General features: G+C 34.8%; 2 protein-coding genes across 2 annotated transcripts; both read right to left on the reverse strand.

Moving 5' to 3' along the window:
* Nucleotides 1-10723: 10723 nt before the first annotated feature.
* Nucleotides 10724-11335, reverse strand: LOC140814128 (histone H3.2). The gene has a single exon (XM_073173006.1). The coding sequence runs from the start codon at nucleotides 11261-11263 to the stop codon at nucleotides 10853-10855; it is 411 nt and encodes a 136-aa protein (XP_073029107.1). The 5' UTR covers nucleotides 11264-11335; the 3' UTR covers nucleotides 10724-10852.
* A 1293-nt stretch (nucleotides 11336-12628) lies between these two features.
* LOC140814346 (chaperone protein dnaJ GFA2, mitochondrial-like) lies at nucleotides 12629-20780 on the reverse strand. The gene is made up of 18 exons (XM_073173295.1): nucleotides 20530-20780; nucleotides 20334-20427; nucleotides 20147-20224; nucleotides 19416-19498; nucleotides 19231-19314; nucleotides 19107-19145; nucleotides 17571-17678; nucleotides 16743-16787; nucleotides 16577-16664; nucleotides 16323-16387; nucleotides 16135-16209; nucleotides 15430-15502; nucleotides 14799-14890; nucleotides 14624-14695; nucleotides 14291-14347; nucleotides 13950-13998; nucleotides 13262-13328; nucleotides 12629-12990 (listed from the first exon to the last, which is right to left on the reverse strand). The coding sequence occupies exons 1-18, from the start codon at nucleotides 20602-20604 to the stop codon at nucleotides 12894-12896; spliced, it is 1341 nt and encodes a 446-aa protein (XP_073029396.1). The 5' UTR covers nucleotides 20605-20780; the 3' UTR covers nucleotides 12629-12893.
* Between the last annotated feature and the right edge of the window lie 889 nt (nucleotides 20781-21669).

Raw genomic sequence — 21669 nt, forward strand, 5'->3', positions numbered from 1 at the left:
AGATTCATCTGCCAACACAAGTTCCTATTAATGTATGGGCTGCATGGTAGATTGTTTGGAGCGGGGTAAAATGGAAAAAAAATCAGAGATAGCTAAAATAACATAAATAATGAGGTGGCTGGCACAGGCACTGGAGTTACTAACTGCACGGCCGAATCACGCTCTATAATTGAGCATACTTTGAAATTGGTGGGTTTCAAATAATATATTTCATTCGTTAATATTACAAACTTAGCATATTTGAACTTGTTTGTGCAGGAAGCGGATTTAAAGCGAAAAGATGATTGTTGGGAAGTGTTTCGAATTACACATCGTCACAAGGATGGAACATTTGTCGATGCTCTCTATCTCAAGCTATAGATGTAAGTATTAAAAATTTATTAGTAAATAATATAGTTCCACCATATTCAATGCTTGTGTGCTAAAAACTCATCTTTTCTATTGGATTTAATTTTATTTTTTGAAATTTTTTTCTTTGACATAGGATAATATGACACAAGAATTTTCGAGATATCTCAAGCTACTACAGAGGGGGAGGAGCCACATACTCCATCACAGGATGCCATAAACGACATATATTATGACGTTGTTGGAGGGATGAAGAAAAGATGCATTTTTGGACTTGGCTCCCAAGAAAAAATTGTCTTTCCTCATGCGACGTCTGCTTCTACAGGAAGGGTTCGTCCAAGTAGCTCATGTGTTGAGATACAAGAGTTGAAGGATGAGAATGCAGATTTGAAGACTCGAGTTACTGAATTGGAGGAAAAGATGCGTGAATTTATGGCTCGTATGGTGTTTTCTCAAACACTAAACCGTCCTTCTGCTTTTCCAGACTTTTCTTCACCCATTATATATTCTGATGAGACTCAAGCTCCTTAGACACCATCCCAGTAGTTAAAGTTTGAGTTTCGATTAGATTGACTTGAAAATGTTTGGAAGTGGTTGAACATTTTGTAGAATGAATTGACACTTGTTTTGGAAATTTGACACTTGAATAGTTGGTATATTTGTATTGATTTTCGTGTTGATAAGTTGTGGCTTGGAATAGTTGTATTGATGTTAATATTGTGTTGTGCTTTTTGGATGGTTATATTGATTGATTATGCATATTGTGTTGTGTTTGGATTGGTGTAAATAATAGAGGATGAATGAGGAAAAACAATAAGTCTCTAAATTAGAGATTGATTGTGTTGCGGTGGTCTCTCATATAGCGACCGAATTATGGTTCGGTCTCTATGTTAGAGACTGACTTTAATTATTCGGTATCTAAATTATAAACCGGATATAAAATATCAATATCTATTTTAGAGACTGGTGACGTAAATGTGATCATTAATTTAGAGACCGATTAATCGTACCAATCTCTCACAATTAGCGACCAAGGTTATTGATACCAACCAAATCGACCGCTAATCGTCTCTATTTTGCTGTAGAGACCGAATAGAGACCAATTATCGGTCTTTAATCCGTGTTTTTCTTGTAGCCATTGACAATGGATATGTGGTATGAATGATGAAAAACCGATAAATATGGATAAACGTTTATAGTAATATAATTAAATATATGATATTTTATGCATGGATTAAGTGCTAGACTCTCTTAATTATATGATGATAGTTCGTACGGATAGTTATTTTATCTAATTCATTATTAAAATTTATATGTATGTTAATTTGTTTAAAATTTATATGTATGATAATTTGTTTACTTTCTCTATAATGTGACTTTTTATCAAACTCAAATGTTTATTGTTTTCATATAAATATAGATCTTAACAATAAAACACTGAATAAAAGAGTCATTTTTGTATTTCCGCTGAAAATTAATATCACGTTTATATTAGACAATGAATGACATAATGTGTTATCAATTATATTGTATTCACATATAAATTTATGTATTATGTACAAAACAATACCTGTAACAAAATAAAACTGAAGTCGAGCCCTTCATTGGTAGATCTGCCAGTGGTATGTGAGTTTGTTGACGTCTTCCCAGATGAGATTCCGGGTTTACCGCCAGTTCGAGAAACAGATTTCAGCATTGAATTGATACCAGGTACAGTTCCTATTTCTAAAACTTCAAAATGACACCGATTGAATTGAAAGAATTGAAAGATCAGTTAGAAGATTTATTGGCCAAGGGTTACATCAGACCGAGTGTTTCTCCTTGGGGTGCTCCAGTACTATTTGTCAGAATGAAAGACGGTTCAATGAGACTCTGCATTGACTACCGGCAAATGAACAAGGCTACGGTAAAGAAAAAATACCCTTTGTCTCGTATCGATGATTTATTTGATCAGTTGCAGGGTTCTACTGTATATTCCAAGATCTATTTGAGATCTGGATATCATCAGCTGAGAGTTAGAGATTCTGATATATGAAGACAGCTTTCAGAACCAGGTATGGACACTATGAGTTTATAGTCATGCTGTTTGGTTTAACGAATGCTCCAGCTGTATTTATGGGTTTGATGAACCGTATTCAAAAATATCTTAATGATTTTGTGACTATCTTTATTGATGATATTCTGATTTATTTAAAGAATTTGAATGATCATGCTGAACATTTGAGAATTGTATTCAATGTTCTAAGGACTGAGAAACTGTATGCAAAGCTTTCGAAATGTGAGTTTTGGTTGAAACAGGTTTTATTTCTGGGGCATGTTATATCTGGAAATGGTATTTCTGTTGATCCTAGTATTGCGTGTTTTCACTACCGCAAGTGTACGGTGTCAAGTTTTAGTACTGGTTAGAGTACAGATATCGATCCCACGAGGAGTGTGTGTAGAATTGTATATCAATTCTTGTAATTAAAATAGTCCAAACTTTATCTAAAAAATTCGTACGAGAATTGGTTTGTTAAAAACAATTAAATTGCGAGTGAATAATAATTCGAATTACCGAATGGAGAAATATCAGTGAGAGAAAATATCTAGAGGAATGATTTCACTAAGTTTCTACGATTATTCTTCCTGGTAGCATTTAAATTCTTGAATTCCTATTATTTAATGGCCAAGAACACTTACGTATTTTATTCCCCCTTTCCCAAGTGATGAATAAATGTATCAATCAAACTCCGATTCAATTATTCCTAATACAAATCTAAGTTTAATTGATAGATGCAATCAATGTTCTTACGTAAGCCTCGCAAAAGTTATACGCCTTCCGAACGATATAAACATCCCACGATGTGCCTCTAGTGATCTATAATCCTAGTTACTCTCCCGAGTTGCAGAATTAATCACGACATACAATTTATGGCCAGTAAATTGCAATGAAATAAGAGTAGAGAACACAATTAAATAAAACAGAATCCAATCATAAAAATATCCACGTCAAATCATCGTATAGACAAAGCTACGTCAACCTCTAGAATGTGAATTTAGTTCATCACGAAATCAAAGAGAAAAAAAGACATGTTTGAGATTCTAGACATCGCCACACAATAAAATAAAGAGACAAAGGGAAAGATAACAAATCCGAAGCTTCGTCTCTGTTCCCAGATCCGTCGTTCTTCGTAGTTGTGGCTGTTCTTCACACTCTGAATCTTCGTCCTGTGTATGCGCTCCGTCTCTCGCTTCTTTTTCTTCCCAAGATGGTGTATTTTCGTCTGATTTCTCCTCACGGCGGCTAACCTCTCTTCTGACCTAGCGATCGCGTTTTTATACACTTTCTGGACGTGGCGCGCGCGCGGCGGCGCATGAAATGGCGCGGTCGTGCGCGAGTTGCTGTGTCTGGCCGTGCATGTGCGCACGCGGCTGCGCGTGATCTCGCGCGGTCGCGCGCACCTCTCGGGTCTTCAAGTTGCTTATGTGCGCGCGAGTGAGCGAGATCTCGCGCGGCCGCGCGCAAGCTTCTGTCGATCTATTGCTTCCATGCATGCGCGGTAGCGCGAGATCCTGCGCGGTGGCGCGCGCCTCTCTGGTCATGCTCCAATGTTCTTGTGCGCGCGGTAGCGCGTGAAGTCGCGCGGTCGCGGGCACACCACTGTCCTTGGGTGTTCTCTCGGTTGTGCACTTCTTGGTCCACTTGGCTTCGTCTTCGCTATTTTCTCCATTCCTGTAATGACAACAGAAACAAACCAAAAAACGCATAATTCTGTTCGAAACAAGCATAATTCAAAATAGATTCTAATATAATTTAAGTGCGAATCTTGCACTTATCACCTAGCAAAGTTGAGGTTGTGAACAATTGGCTTAGACCGACATCAGTGCCATAGATACGCAATTTTATAGGTTTAGCAGGCTATTATCGACGATTTATTAAAGATTTTTCTAGTATTGCTAAGTCGATTACTCAGTTGACTAAGAAGAATGCACCTTTTGTTTGGTCAGAAGCCTGTGAATCCAGTTTCTTAGAGTTGAAAAACAGATTAACCAGTGCTCCGGTGTTGACTATTTCGTCAGGTACTAGTGATGTTATTGTTTATTGTGATGCTTCTCACAGAGGATTAGGTTGTGTGTTGATGCAGCGAGGACATGTTATTGCTTATGCCTCGAGACAATTGAAACCACATGAGACTCGCTACCCAATTCATGATCTTGAATTGGCGGCCATCGTGTTTGCATTAAAGATTGGGCGACACTATCTATACGGTGAGAAGTTTGAGATCTACTCTGATCACAAGAGTCTGAATACCTATTTTCACAATCAGAATTGAATATGAGGCAACGAAGATGGCTTGATTTATTGAAATATTTTGATTGTGAAATCAAATACTACCCGGGAAATTCAAATGCAGCAGCTGATGCACTGAGTCGAAAGGTATGTTCTTTAACCTTATCGACGATTGGTGTTTCGAATTTGATTGAATAATGTTGTTTGTCTGGATTAGTATTTGAAACAGAGTGTAAACCGTGGAGACTCTATGTTGTTCAAGTTGAACTAGAGCTACTTTTTAGAATTAAAGAAGCTCAAAAAGTCGATCAAAATATTCAGAACTCGATTTTGATGATCAGAGCAGGGCATCAATCAGAATATCAGGTTCGTGATGATGTATTATATTTGAATAATCGTCTTGTTGTGCCAGATGTTTCAGATTTGAAACGAAAGATATTGTTAGAAGCACACAGTAGTCGATTTAGTATTCATCCTGGTGGCAGAAAGATGTATAATGATTTGAAGAAACAGTTTTGATTGAAACAGATGAAAGAAGATATTACAGAATTTGTATCCAAATATCTGAATTGCCAACAGGTGAAAGCAGAAAGAAAGAAATCAGGAGGTCTGTTGCATAGCTTATCTATTTCTAAATGGAAATGGGATCATATTTCCATGGATTTTGTGATGAAGCTACCACGATCCTCCCGAGGTTGCGATGCGATTTGGTTGTTATTGACAGATTGACCAAATCAGCATGTTTTATTCCGTACAATATGACGTACATACATGACCAGATGACAGAGATTTATGTCAGAGAAGTGGTCAGATTGCATGGGTGCCGAAGTCGATTGTATCAGACAGTGATCCTCGGTTTACTTCACACTTTTGGCACAGTTTGCAACAAGCTCTAGGTACGAAGTTACATCTGAATACAGCATATCATGCTCAGACCGACGGACAGTCAGAGCGGACTATCCAAACATTAGAGGATATGCTTAGAGCTATAATGCTAGATTTTGGCACTAATTGGCAAAATTCTTTGCCACTTTGTAAATTTTTGTACAACAGTAGCTATCAGACGAGTATAGAGATGGCTCCGTTTGAAGTGTTGTATGGCAAGAAGTGCAAATCCCCTCTTTATTGGAATGATATCTCTAAGGTACCAGAACTTGGGCCTGATATGATTCGAGATATAACAGAGAAAGTAAAATTGATTCGACAGAGAATGAAGATAGCCCATGATAGACAGGCCAAATATGCGAATATTCGACGACGACCGTTAGTATTTGAGACAGGAGACAGAGTATTTCTAAAATTTCTCCTTCCAGAGGCGTTGTCAGATTTGGAAAGAAAGGGAAATTATCTCCACGCTATATCGGTTCTTATGAGATTCTTGAGAAGATAGGTGATCGTGCCTATCGACTCGCTATTCTGCCTTCTCTATCTGGAATACATGATATCTTTCATGTATCTATGCTGCGAAGATACCTTCCTGATGCTTCCCATATTATTCAGCCACATGAGGCCGAACTTGATGAAACTCTGAGTTATTTTGAAAAGCCGATTCAGATTCTTGATCGTAAAGAAAAGCAACTCCAGAACGAATAATATTCCGCTTGTGAAAGTTCGGTGGAGTCGTCATGGCATAGAAGAAGCTACTTGGGAGACTGAATCAGATATGAAACAGACATTCCCAAAGTTATTTCACTGATGCGAGTTCTTATTCAATTCTGTTACATATTCATATCTTATCTGATTTGATTGCCTGTTATTTCGGGGACTAAATCAGATCTTAGAGGGGGAGAATTGTAAGGCCTAAGATTTTATTATTGTAATCCGAGATTATTGATGTATGAACTGTTGTGATTAGAAGGACCGCGCCGAGACAAGATTTGAGGAAGCATGTTACATGTGCGATGACAGAACACCTCGCGCATATGCGCGAGAAAAGGCGTGCATATGTGCAAGCAGCGCAGAGGACCTCGCGCATATGCGCGAGATGGGGCACACATATGCGCGAGCTGCAATGTGCCGAGGCAGAAGACCTCGCGCATATGCACCAGGAGAGGCTCGCATATGCGCGAGCAGAAGATTTCTTAACTTGCCGAGATAGTGAGTCTCGCGCATATGCGCCGGGGAAGGTCGCGCATATGCGCGAGACGTGCAGCATGAAGAATAAGCCACATGTCTTCTCATGCACTGAATTTATAACAAAGGCTTCATTTTCCTCATATAAGAATAGGGAAGAGCCGAGAAAGCTGTAGGAATTCTCAAATGTTCTTCGTGTACTAGAGTTATGATTTTACAAGATCCGATCGTCCGATTTTCAATCTGAGTTCAGTACTGTGTTTCTCGCGTCAAGAGCTTCACAAAGATGTAAGTTTTATTACTTTTCTTACATGATTCAAAAAATTGATGTTGAAGGAACCAGAGTTTGATTTATATTATGTGTTCCTGAGATGGTTGTAATCGTATAATCGAAACCGGATCGAAGAACGGACACCGTATGGAATTGTTATTATCTTCCAGATCTGAATTGATTGAGATTATACAGATTTGGTATTGGGATTGTATTTGTTATTGGTTATGAGTTGTTGAATGGTATATACTGATATTGTATTGCCGGTATCTCGAGACTGCGCTGTTATGCCGTCGAAACAGAACTAAATTGAGATTGATCAATCATGTCCTGATATTGATATCGTATATTTCGAATGTCATTGTCAGATTGATTGTTGACAGCTTCGAATTCAAGACTTTGATTTCGTCAGATCAACAAAAGAAAGGTATAAGTCAATGACAAACCGGGACAGATAACTCGAGTTAGATTCGATTCGAGTTCCCAAAACCACATACTGGCATGTTATTGTTTTAATACCTTGTATTCTTTGAATGTATATGCTTATTCTATGGATTTATAGAAAAGCAGATAATAGAATATAGATATCGAGAAAGAGTCTTGGGCAGATGTGTCTTTGGCGGAGGTGCCAAGTCACTGAAATTTTTGTTTATATCGATGTGTTTAGGAGTAGATCGACTCCTATTGCAGAGATTCGATATAGTGACCAAAGTGTGGAAACCGGGATCCCTAGACTAGAGAAGAGTCGAGTCAGAGATTCAGAGTCAAAGAGTTTGATTTACAGTTTTATATCAATTCATGTCTTTCAGATTATGATACATGTTATTGATAAATGTTATATGATTTTGTATATGTTTACATGAAATGCATATATACGTTATTTATACTGGGAATTATATTCTCGTCGGAGTTATCCGGCTGTTGTTGTGTTTGTATGTGTGAATGACAACGGGTGGAACAGGATCAGGGTCGAGAAGAGGATGTGATATCGAGATTAAAGTGGAGATCCGGGCTTAGAAGTAGAGCTGTTGTTCAACACATGACTTGTAGTTGATAAACATTAGTATGTTATGGTTTATTTTGTACAAGACTTGTACCTTTGGATCATATTGTAGAAATCAAACTTGATCTTGTAAATGAAATAAGATTGATTATCATATATTGCGCATGTATTTTTTTAAAAAAAAAATTAGACTCATACCATTAATTGATTCATTTAATCCCAAAGACGATTTAAAAAATGAATTAGGTTCGGGTCCCCACATGCAGTATTGTTGATATTGTTGTCTAAAGACGAATACGTTCTCTCAACTATTGCTGATATAGAATCATTGCAATTTTTGATCAAAAGTTCATCAGGAATATCTATTGTCGCATAACCGTCATTTTGTTCTCCAATTTCTACAATTTTTCCATCTCCTAAATTAGCAATTCAATCTGAATTTTTTTTTATTTTAATACATTCTTCATCAGAACCTAAATTCTGTAATCGCGTGTTTTTCGTCAATCTCAAAACTATTCAATATCTCCGAAGATATGAAGAATTGATAGTGGCGTGAACAATATCTTGCCTACTGTCTTTTGGAATAACAGGCAATATTTGGCGAAAATCGCCACCAAAAACAATTGTTTTGCCTAAGGGCTTGAAAAATTGACAAATCTCATTATATCTTTCATGCTTTTATCCAAAACTTCCAAACAAAACTTGTCATTGAAGCCTCATTCTAAAACATAAGTTTATATTTCAGTACCTCCAGATCCATACACAAAGAATACTTCTCCCTTTGATCATTTTCTTGGGGCATTTTTTACATGAAAAATACCACCAACTTCCATGAGATTCAACAGATACAATTCTTGCATAAACCCAAAAACTCCCAACCTGGAAATTGACAAAAAAAAATTAAGCAAGTATCAATTGTATACACTGAATTAACAAAATTTTGAGTGAAACTCTTATTAATGAAAAAAATAACAAAATATTTCTCATTATTATCTGAAACTTGTTCTATGGTCCTGAAATTGTTCTTTGCATTCGAAAGTTCATCCATGATATTTGTGGCAGATTGCACTAAAATGGTGCTAATTGAATTTTTTTATGTCTTAAAATCAGAAGTCATCCTAAATTGGAAAATTTATAAAAATTCAGTAATAATAAAAGATAAATTAAATTTTAAACAAAAAGAACTAAAAATAAAATACATGTTTCGAAATTCAAAAAATTCAGCTAAGATTCCATTTAGTATCATTTTGGTGACATAAAACGTACTTTGAACTCGCACTACATCTCTAAATCTTCTTGCACGGCATATTTGAATAATAACAACAACTGGTTCATCATCGATAGTGCCCAAATATGTCATGATTTCATCAACAAAATTTCCCAAAAAATATATGTTGATTTGTTGTTTCTAAAAACAATATATATATATATATATATATATATATATATATATATATATATATTTTTTTTTTAAAATGCCAAAAATTAATTTGCACAAATAAAATCTGAAAATAAGAAAATTTGTGGTTACTCTGAATCTTCAAGAAAAAATCGATAAGTTTTGTAGAACGTCCACTAATTTCTTTATATATATATATATAATTTTGATATCCTGCACACCTACCGTGCACATCTTTGTGAGCACCGATGAGGTGTCACTCACCCATTAGATGTGATGAAATATAGAAAAATTGCGCATCCAATGGGTGAGTGACACCTCATTGGTGCTCACAAAAGTGTGCACGGTAGGTGTGCAGGATATCAAAATTATATATATATATATATATATATATATATATATATATATATATATATATATATATATATATATATTAAAATGTCAAAAATTAATTTGCACAAATAAAATCTGAAAATAAGAAAAATTGTGGTTACTCTGAATCTTCAAGAAAAAATCGATAAGTTTTGTAGAACGTCCACTAATTTCTTTATTTTGAGGTGGGTTTCTTGCTATTATTTTGCCAATAACATCTAGAAAGAGGTTTAAAAAAACACTTGTAAATAAACATAAAAATGATAGAAAATGTGATATATCCATCATTATAAAAAAAAAATTCATTATCATTAATGACATTTGCATTTTTCAAATCTCTAAAACTCTTGAATTCTAACATAGTCGATGAAAGATATCATCGAACATCTCACAAACATCAGTGTTATTAATAAATATGAGTTTGTATTAATGTGTTGTTGTCTTGTATTTCAGACAATTGTGTGTAATAATTACGTTTTTAATTGCAAAAAGATAGACTTATTGGAGAATTGGTTTCATTTTCTGGACAAAACCTTTTATTGTTTCATGTATACACGAACCCTAAAAAAATAAAGAGAATGTATATATTATATTTCACATGTTTACAAAATTTCAATATCAAATACATATATAAATTTGTTTCTTCATGATCATGAAAGATGCATTTGAAAGTAGATCCATTATTTCCTACGAAAAAAGATCGCAACAATAAACCAACCATAAATTCAACCCCCACTGCCAAGTTGATAGTTCAACTTCACAAACATAACTGAATAAAAATGTCATTAAGGTATGAAAGATTGGCTACATATAAATTTGAGCATAGTTCTGTATTTTTTTGACAGAGTATTTGAAATCTTACTGGTGTGTACTGTGATGAGATCATACAAATTTATAGATTAAAAAAACATTAATTTTGAATTAAAGAAATGATTTTAATGGTACACAATTTTTTAATTATGTCATTAAACAGAAACTTATGAAATGTTGAAAGCAAGAACTTCTTTCCCATTCAGTGAAATGATCATGTTACTGTCGGAACAGATAGATTTACATCATAACTTGAGGAAAATCAACAAAAACATCAAACCCAGAACATGATTCAAATTACCAATTCTAAGCTCTCTCGCCCCTGATTCTCCTAGCAAGCTGAATATCCTTGGGCATGATGGTGACTCTCTTGGCGTGAATAGCACAAAGATTGGTGTCCTCGAAAAGCCCAACAAGGTATGCCTCCGCCGCCTCCTGCAGCGCCGCCACGGCGGAGCTCTGGAACCTCAGATCAGTCTTGAAGTCCTGAGCAATTTCTCTGACCAGCCTCTGGAACGGGAGCTTGCGTATGAGGAGCTCAGTGGACTTCTGGTACTTACGGATCTCACGGAGGGCGACGGTTCCGGGGCGGAAGCGGTGGGGCTTCTTGACTCCGCCGGTTGCGGGGGCTGATTTCCTGGCGGCCTTGGTGGCAAGCTGCTTTCTTGGGGCTTTGCCGCCGGTGGACTTCCGAGCAGTCTGCTTCGTACGCGCCATTGGAAATGGATTTTGGTGGAAAAATCTCTGTAGGAATCGAAATCTGGGAGTGGAAATTGCAATGACTTGGTGAAGGGATGGTGGTGTGTTTATATAAGCGGGAGAGGGAAATTTTGAGGTAGGCTAGAATTTGGGTTGGGGAAGACGGTTGATTGGGTTTTTATTCAACGGTGGAGATTGAAGGAACGAAGGGCTTCGTATTGCAATCCTTGTGATGGTTTAGTATCGAATTGAATATTGCCACGTCGTGCTTATTAGATTCGGGAGGATCTTCGCTTTTATAAATGGCAAAATCCCTTTTTATTATTTAATTAATAATGTTTCTTATTACATGTTTTAAAATGAATATGAAAAAAATTATTATTTATCACTCATGTGGAAAAAAAATGACATAAAATTTTTATTAAAAAGAAATGATCATATACAATTTATATTTTTTCAAAATTCAAACAAAAAACTTATCCTTGTTTTTGTTTGCATTTCTATCCAAATTTATTTTAAAAAGTAATTTTTCTAAAAAAATAAGTTAGTAAAAAAAATTAATTATTTGTCACTATTCTTTGTTTTGTTAAAAAAAAAAGTTCATTAAATAATGAAAATTTTAAAAAAATAATATTAATTGATTGGTGGTTATTCTTATTATAGTTTATTTGTGATGCCCAAGAAACTTAGATTCGTTATATTATTTATCCATATTTTTATTTAATATAATCTCATGTTTGATGCACAATATTATTTTATGAGTAGGTCTCATGTGAGACCGTCTCACGGATCTTAATCCGTGAGACGGGTCAACCCTACCCATATTCACAATAAAAAGTAATACTTTTAGCATAAAAAGTAATACTTTTTCATTGATGACCCAAATAAGAGATCCGTCTCACAAATATAACCCGTGAGACCGTCTCACACAAGTTTTTGCCTTATTTTATATATCTACCAATCATTTACTTATATCTATCAAATCATCAATCATTTATCTCACATCATTTTATCATTGAATTCAAATTACAACGTTAGCCTTTATAATCTCAACCTTACATGATTATATAATATTTTATTTTAATTAAAATGAATTCAACTTTACATGATTATATAATATTTTATTTTAATTAAAATGAATTTTGAATTCGCTGATAATTATATCATTTGTAATTCACTATATTTTATATTATATTACTAACGTATAAACAAGTAAAATGTATATTTAAGATTTGATTTATTGTTTTATTTTAAATATAAAAAACTATAATCAAAATCTATATATTAAAAAAAAAACGAAATAGAGCAACAAAATCAGGCATGCTCCAAATGTAAAATTGAATTTATTTATAAATGAAAAACTATATGGCATTAAAAAATATATAGTGGATGAAAGGCTAATAAAAACTTATGTTCTAATGTCAATAATGCTCTTAATCCAAACATGATCTATCTATTGTAACATAGCTCAGCTACCAGAAATATTACATACCCTCCTCAGCAAAGGGAAGGGACACAAAATAATGTAATTACTTTCTAACTCAAAATTGCTCAGCCAAATCATTCAGCGCCAGAAATTTAAGGGGAATAGTTTTTTTTTCCCATTTACCTTTGTAAATATTCCAACAACCTCGCGCTGCCATCGGGATCAACCTGATGCACCTGCAGCAGCCTCTTTATCAGTTTCCCCTTGCTCTTCTTTCACAAACTGCTCAATCAATTGGCGCTGCCTCTGGGTCAAGTTTCTAACGAGAAGGCATGGAAGGACAAATTAGTCGAAATAGATAGCATCCTCTATAGGAAGCACGAATACATATTCGTCGTATCTTGATGCAAATTTTTAGATGCTAGTAGAATATGAATTTTTTGTATGAAAAGGAACTGAACTTGTAGATTAGAGAACGAAACATTTCCAAAGAAAAGAAAAGGAATATGCTTGAACATGCGATAGATAACAAACAATTTCACACAAGAAAAGGAGAGAAGAGCTACACCTACTACATCAAAGGTACTTACGTTGGAATGGTGACGGTGAAATGAACATACTGATCTCCGAATGAAAAGGAGTTTCTGACTTTAATACCTGAATAAAAAGCATTAACAATCTTCAGTCCTGGATGGGTAGCATCATATGCAAAATTTGTAAATGCGGAAGAAAATGGTAAGGCAAGTACAATCTATTGACTTTTTAATTTTATGTGTTTACAAAATCTGTCTGCCCAGTGACAAAATGGGGGAAAAGTATATGTTTAAACACAGTAAATTCCTCACAAATTAGAATGGCACTTACGGACATCAAAAAGCTCTCTCTAATGGGCTTTACAACAAAATATCTTAGCAAAAGCCAAAACCTACTAGTGCCAGAGGTATATACATGTTTGGGTGGTTTAAACCCTCCATAACTTGGCTGGTCTTTTTCTTTCGAAAACACAGATATGCCTAGCTTGAAATGCAAAATGACCACGCGACCAAAATAGATTATTCCAGTAATACCAAAATAGATTGTTCCAGTAATGCTACGGGAACTCATTCTAATGCCAGTACATATATAACGCTCAGATGTCAAATAGACAAAACTCACAAGCCAGCAACTACATGAAAATAGCAAGATTGGTGGCAAACAAGAACGAACTAATGGTTATAATATCTGAACTCATTGATTAGAATTGAGGAGCCAGAGTTATATAACCAGGAAAAATCCTACCTTTTTTCCTTAAGACAACCTTTTGGCCAGGTTGAGTGCCAGGGCGAACCTACAAACCAGAAGTAGAACGAGATTCAGTGGCTAAACACCCAATGAAAGGTTAATAGCAATAGTAATGGATAACAGTAAGAGGAAAGCGTACTACACCAAAAAAGCATTTGCTACTAAAACATATTAAACCCAAATACCAACCCCTTCTCCAAATCTAAACCCAAAACAGAAGAAGACAGAAAAACTGAGAAGTAAATCCAAAATCTCATCTGAAAAAGGAGAGTAAAATATGGAGATAGAAGCAACACCACTAACAAGAAATAAATCACAAAAAAAAACCTCAGACCGACCTTAAGAACAACATCCCCCGACAGAGTGGGCACCTGGATGGTTCCTCCGAGAATCGCCTGCAAATAGAAATTGTTCATTAGCTAACCTCGCTAAAAGAACAGGTCATCAGGACTGAAAAAATAGACGTCAGGACAACCATCAATTTTGGTTCTTCATGTAAAAATTAAAAATTAAATCATTTAGCATAATACATCTTTATGCAGGTAAATTGCTATCAACACGAAGTTAAGATAAATGCAAATCAAACCACTAACAACTAGCAGTTTGGGTAAAGAAATAATTTTCTTGATCTAATACCAAAATGAAAGAAAATAGTAATTGAGAGGTATTACCTGAGTGATGCTCAAAACAGCATCAACATGGATATCCGCCCCTTCTCTACGGAATACTGGATCTTCTCTGACCTGAAAAATGCATCCATCCAAACCTCAGTGTGTAAGTTTCCAACCACATTCGATCTACCATATGCAGAGAAACAAAATGCAGTGATATATCTAAGCAAGAGACCTTGATCATAACATAAAGATCACCAGGTTGATTCCCATCAGGATCTGCACCACCACTTCTGGGAACCTTAATAGTTTCGTCGTTGTCCACCCCTGCAAATTAACAATGTAGAATCAAATGAAAATTTTTCTCATGGCTGGACCTTTGGCACACACAAAAATAAATACAAACAATGAATAACCATATACTCCTCAACTCACATTTTCTAATTGTTACAAACAACTGCATTCTTAACCCAGACCAACAAGTAAAGAGCCAAGTTCTAAAATACTACCGAAAGTTAGCCACAACCGGAAATCAATTCCAAAATGAAGAAATATTCCAACATAATGGCAAATTTCACAAGCTTTTTATTGGAGTACACTTCAAAGAAAAAAACTGAATTTGGCTAATTACTAGTGAAAATAACTGGTATTTCTCTCCTTAACAGCAGTAGGTTAAACTACATTAACTGATTTAACAGGCAAGATATCAAGGTGCATCTTATTAAATCTCCATTAACACTGAGGTTGATGAAAATAATGTACATCGAGTTTTCAAAACAGGAGGAAACTGCTGACCCAGAAGCCATAACTGCTGTTAAAAAGAAAAAGAAGAACGAAAATAATGATTAAATTTATTATAGACTCACCAGCGATGACTTTCAATGTAACTGTTTTTGGCCCTCTCAACACTCGCTTGCCCTTGCAGGACTTGCAGAAGCTCTGGTTGAAATTTGAAGTCAGAAGATATAAGTATTCTAAATAATTCGTTTAAATTATCTCTATTTCACCAACAATAATAAAAAAGCTACCATAACAGTAATTAGTAATGGCCGCATTCTTCAAGCCAGAAACAGCTTTGAATAGGTATAAGCAGATATCTCTTAATAGAATTCAGAATTACTTTAGACTCGATTCAAGTTTAAAAAAACAGCAAAATGATATTGTCAATATCTTTCAACATTTGGCATCACAAGGAACGTTATCATAAACAAGTAAACAACTGACTTGATATCATAATCTAGACGAGGCTAAACAGTACAATTTATTAAATCTATAACCCAGGGAGTATATACCAGTATGAGAAAACATTATCCTTTATCCAATGCAATGTACTTCCATGAATGCATCAGACAAACCTAGGGTATATAATAGATCTAGTAACGTCGCGATCATCCTCAGCCTCTAAAGCCATTTTATGAACTGCCTAGATAAATGATACCCAATCACAGGAAAAATGGGATACTACAAATCCTCATGAGCGCCCAGTACATCAAATCACAATAACAAACCAAAAAAACTATCAAGTGGGTGTGTTAAAAAATAACAATCATAGAACAATAGAAATGCCATACCGATACAATTTTTCCAGCTCCTCCGCAACTTGGACAAGTAGATTGAAGTGTGAAAGGACCATTTTGTGATATAATCTGGGTTGGCAAACCAAAATAGTAATATGAATGTCATAGTTAATTTTCATAGGAAAAAAACTCAAATGTTAATACGAATTCAGGAACTCAGGTACTGGGCCAAAGGGACTCACCATGCCAGAGCCTCTACAACGCTTGCAAGTTTCAGGCTTAGTCCCAGGAGGGACACCAGTTCCACCTAACACACACAAGAAGAATTATTAAAGTCAATGTATGAGAAAACATAGTGTAATCCTCAACTTTCTTGTCATGTAGCTCAAAATCAACTTAACAAAGTCAGGATTCAAAGAAAATGAACAAAGCCATAGAATCCTGAAGGGAGCTTCATGGATTCTGAAGTTGTCGAAGGAAAGATGAAAGCCAATACCACAAGTTTCGCAAGCCAAATCAGTCAGGATTGATAGAGTTCTGGTACATCCTTGGACAGCTTCCATAAACGACAGTTCAACAGAAACCTGCATCAATGTCTCAAATTAAGAGAACGTATTAAAATCACTAAATTTGTGATAGATGATTAGACAAAAAATTTTAACCTTGATGTCTTCACCACCCATGTTCCTATTGAAGATGTTGAAAATCTGATCTTGCAATATATCATACCAAAACACACAGAGATTAGATCTTCCAAACATGAGCAGAAACCATAAGGAAAACAGAGGAAAGAAGGTCAAAATTAGGATGAAAAGTTCAAGTGTTAATATGTTAAGGTCCACTGCCTTGAAGTCGCCTGTTACCAGTTGAATTCATGTCCATGAATAACTTGTACATCCTCTTTCATCATAAGTACCAGTGAGTTCAATAACTCTCATAATTAGACCATACAACTTAAGGGACTTTGAAATCATCAAAGTTCCCGTGGCTGTATTGTGTATTTAGGTTCTATCACCGCAAACCAATTTCCAGCCTAAATGAGGGAGCATCCAAAAGCTACTGGTCGGTGAGTTCCACACTTGCAATATTTACTATATATCAGGCTTCTGAAGAATAGATGGGGGTGAATAGTGATGGTCAACAATGCACCCCCGTATACAATGTTAGTTACTCCAAAAAAATTTCTCAACCTAGAAAAGCTAGTTTTTGGAGCAGAATAACTAAATTCTTCTTCTGTATGCTTCAGCATTGTATCATTGTATGTTCTTGCAATTTCTGGATACTACCCTTCTAATATTTCTCCTATAAGACTGCAGCAGAGTATCGCTATTTTACAGCAGCTTCAGTCCCTAACACATCCCAATAGCCGATCAATTGCAACTCTCGTCCTATTAGCACTGGGAGAGAATTACGAGTCCAAGACATTTGAGAAAACAATGATAGCTATAAACATCGTTAACAACAGAGATAATTTAAGATCATAAGCTTACATCTGCATTTTTAAAGATGTCCTGGAAAGGATTAAAACCAGCTCCTTCAAATGGATTAAATCCAGGACCTCCACCATTACTGGCTTGCTCAAAAGCTTCATGACCAAGCTGTTAAAGGGACATTTCTTCAGATTCAAACAGTAAAAGACAAATAAAGAAATTTTAGATGCAACTGAAAAAATGAGAATAAAGTATTCCTCCACCATGCACACAAGCAACTGTTTTACATCACAGGTATAGTAGATTTCTGTCATCATATGCAACCATGCACTTTGTAAAACATAGAGCTCAGTTAATATAATTTTTAGAAAACTTGCAAACTTAAGAGTCCCTGTGGGCATTAGGATGCTATTATTATATGCTTTAAGTGAGACATATTGGATTGTAACAAAAATACATGGAACACAAAATTTCTTTATTTAAAGGACTTATACAATGGCACATCCGCACAAGTGATTTTCATTTTGAATTTTGCTTGGAAAATTATATGTACAGAAAGAAAAGTTAAGGAAGGCTGGCTGCAAAAGTTGTCAGATATAGATATATGCATCAAACATACGGTACTCCTAAATATGCTAGGAAAAGTCACTTGAAATGCATGTGGAGTACACATAATGACTATTGGGTTTGCTGTATTACTTTTAACAGATAAGACATTAATAAATATTAAATACAGACTTAACATGGCATAAAAAAACTGTTGGAGACAACTATGAGAAATAAGAAAAAAAATTGAGACAATGAATAAATAATTCAATTATGCTATTCATATTAAAGAAATCAGATAAAAATAATTCATCTTAATTTTATTGAAACACATTTTTAATCATGTTAAAAAATAAGGTAAAGTATTTGAACGTATAAATTTAGTATATCTTGATTAAGTGTGGGTAAATTTCTTATCACATACTATCAGTTTGTACAAGCATCCATGTCTTCAAAATTTTATCTTGTTCCAAGCCAAGTCTTATTATCCTAATATACTATTCACTTCTTTTCTAACTTAAACTTTAGCATTAGCCAACACCACTTCCTAATGTTTACGAAATCCATTTTTAACTTTCTAGCCACATCACAAAAATAATTAAAAACACTTAGCTGCCCACTTCCTAATGTTTACGAAATCCATTTTTAACTTTCTAGCCACATCACAAAAATAATTAAAAACACTTAGCTGCTGACAACTTTCGCATTTACCATGTACATAATTGCACTTGTATCATTTCACTATTCATCATTTAGTTTTCTTCTTTTCCTCTCTATATCGAAAAAAAATTCTAAGATTCAATTTTGTTTAGAGGAGTTCAATTAAAGGACCATCTTAATTAATTTGGGAATGACAATCAAGAAAATAGAACTCTAAAATTAGATCCTACACTGAGAAAAAACTATGGCTCTTAAATCATGTGCCATATAGCATAAGAAAGAATAATATGAATGTTGAAGTAAATGGAGCCATCGATGCAGACTAATGAAGTTATAAGATTTTCAATTTTAAAGAAACACATTACTTGCAGATAAATATATATTTGAGACCTGATCATATTGCTGGCGCTTTTCTTCATCTTTCAACACCTGCAAATATTTTGGACAACAAGTTAAATAAAAGACACAAATCTAGGAGCTTATGCCAATAAATGCCATTGCTTTCAGAATGTACCTCATAAGCTTTTTGAACTTCTTGAAATTTCTTTTCAGCTTCAGGGTCACTTTTATTTGTATCTGGATGTAACTTTTTCGCAAGCTGCAAAATCGAGGAAATAGCTGAGATTGTGGGCGTAAAAAGAGATGAGAAAAAATAGGAGGGAAGCCCAGAAGACAAAAGGAGAAGAAACAAAAATATACCCCATAATAAGATTTCTTGATTTCGGATGCCGTTGCGTTTTTACTGACACCAAGTATATCATAAAAATCTCTTGACAATTGCGCTAATCAGAAAAGGTAAACAGAGAAAAAGAAAAGGAGAATATAATAAGTCAGTCTGTTAACATAGCAGTTAAAGAGTTAATATGGACTCTCAAACATAAATTAATACCAACATGAACAGGATAATGATTAATGACAAAAGGTAATTGGAGACTGAGCAACTTAAAGGTTCACTGTGAGTTTAATCACATAATCATAATAAAGAAATAAGTAGACTTATTATACTTAATCAATATATTATGGTAGCTGATCTTTGGCTACCAGCGTACTTATTAGGCAATCTCTTCGTGGTTTGAAGGAGATATAAAAAGACCCAGAAACCAAGATTGAGTCATTAAGGAACGATAAATTAATGCTGCTAGTGCGTTAACCAGTCAATCAAACTTTTAATTGAGACAAATAGTTAACATCGATATATTAACAAAAATTATCATTTTCTTCAATAATTTGATATCAGGCTGACTGCTGACAATAATATGTAGCTGCTTGTAATAAATTAATATAAATTACACTACATAATTTATATTTTTCGTCATGAATTCCTCATTCCAAATAATCAAATTCCAAGTACATGAAAATAATCATAAGAAAATCCCAGAACCTCAACAAAGAAAAACACAAAAGATAACAAGATAACATGTTAATAATACCAGTGGCATGAATCAACCGTGCTGCTCCCAGATTGCTATTGAATAATCCTAGCCCCAGCCAGTGTTTTTCACCACATTCTGCATTGCATTAACCAAAAAGCAAAAAGAAAACATCAGAAACCACAAAATTCAAGGAATAAAAATAAAATGAGTAAGAAAATGGAACCTCGGAGATAATTTCAAGTACCATTTCTAAAATCGGAATTAAAAAGGGCCTTCCACCGATCGCACAACACGGAGCTGAAGCTCCTGCGGTCCCCTTTCCATAAAGATTCGTACAACTGCAAATCAATCAAATAAAAATAAATATCCATTAAAACAACAACTACTACATAGCAAAATGTAACATTATTCATAAAGACAATGTGAAAAATGATGCATACGGAGGGAGGGGGACTGTGAAGGAGCAATGAATCGAGGCAGCGGCGCGCGAGCCGGAAGCCGTGGCACCGTACCATCGGTTGGTATCTGTACAATCAATTAGGACCCCCAAGAGATAATTAAAACCCTAGAGAAACCCTAATTATTATTCAATTTGGAGAAGAAGTAAGCCGATAGAAGGTTCTAGTGAGGAGTGGATATGCTGAAAATGGTCCAAGGAACCGAACCGACAAGATGAACCGGTCAGGTTGGTTTGGTTGTGTTTTTTTTTCCCCGGTTATGATATTGAGGTGAGGTTTCGCGATTTTTTTTACTAAACTTCCCTATGAAATATTGTAAATTCAAACTTGTAAAAGAATGAATATCATATGAGACTATCTCACGGATCATAATCTATGAAACGGGTTAATCCTATCCATAATCACAATAAAAAGTAATGCTCTTAACATAAAAAGTGATACTTTTTCATGGTGACCCAAATAAGAGATTTATCTCACAAATACGGTCCGTGAGACCGTCTCACACAAGTTTTTTCCCTTATAAAAACTAGATAGATATCTTAAATCTTAATTTTTTTTATATAAATTACACGAACATATTCCTCCACCAACTGAAAATCTGACGAATTGCAATATTTTGATGATATCTCATAAATAAGTTATCAAAATGATCAATGGGCAAAACAAATACATAAAAAATTCATTTTGATAAAAGCCATATTTCAGATCGGCTATAATAATTCGGACGTTATCTGTGCTAGGTTGACGCTACAAGATCGAGCTTGATGACACGAATACAATAATTATCAGCGTCCGATTAATGTAAATAACATCTGAACTGGTTTAGCCGTCATGAAATATGAGTTTTCTTTATAACTGTTTTGATCGCTGATATATCAGATATCATCAAAATATTTCATTTTGTCAAAATTTCAGCTTATGTGGAGGTCGTTCGTGCCACTTTTATAGAAAGTTTAATGTCTAATATGTCTATTTGATTTGGAGAAATGTGTATTCTCGATATTTCACGTGGAAGTTTGATACAAAAAACTTGAGATTTCGCATTTATGTGGATTTGAACTCTCCCTCGAACATGAGATGTTTTCTCGAGTTTTTGCCTCTTCATCCGAGTAATGGGAGGTA

The sequence above is a fragment of the Primulina eburnea genome, chromosome 15 (assembly GCF_022965805.1).
Source record: "Primulina eburnea isolate SZY01 chromosome 15, ASM2296580v1, whole genome shotgun sequence".
NCBI lineage: Eukaryota > Viridiplantae > Streptophyta > Magnoliopsida > Lamiales > Gesneriaceae > Primulina > Primulina eburnea.

Coding starts and splice junctions, on each gene's coding strand:
- LOC140814128 (XM_073173006.1), bottom strand. CDS start 11,263: ATGGCGCGTACGAAGCAGACTGCTCGGAAGTCCACCGGCGGCAAAGCC.
- LOC140814346 (XM_073173295.1), bottom strand. CDS start 20,604: ATGGTACGGTGCCACGGCTTCCGGCTCGCGCGCCGCTGCCTCGATTCA. Junction 20,225..20,333: donor TAATTCCGATTTTAGAAATG/GTACTTGAAATT, acceptor AATGCAATGCAG/AATGTGGTGAAAAACACTGG. Junction 16,788..17,570: donor ACATCTTTAAAAATGCAGAT/GTAAGCTTATGA, acceptor TTGCAAGATCAG/ATTTTCAACATCTTCAATAG.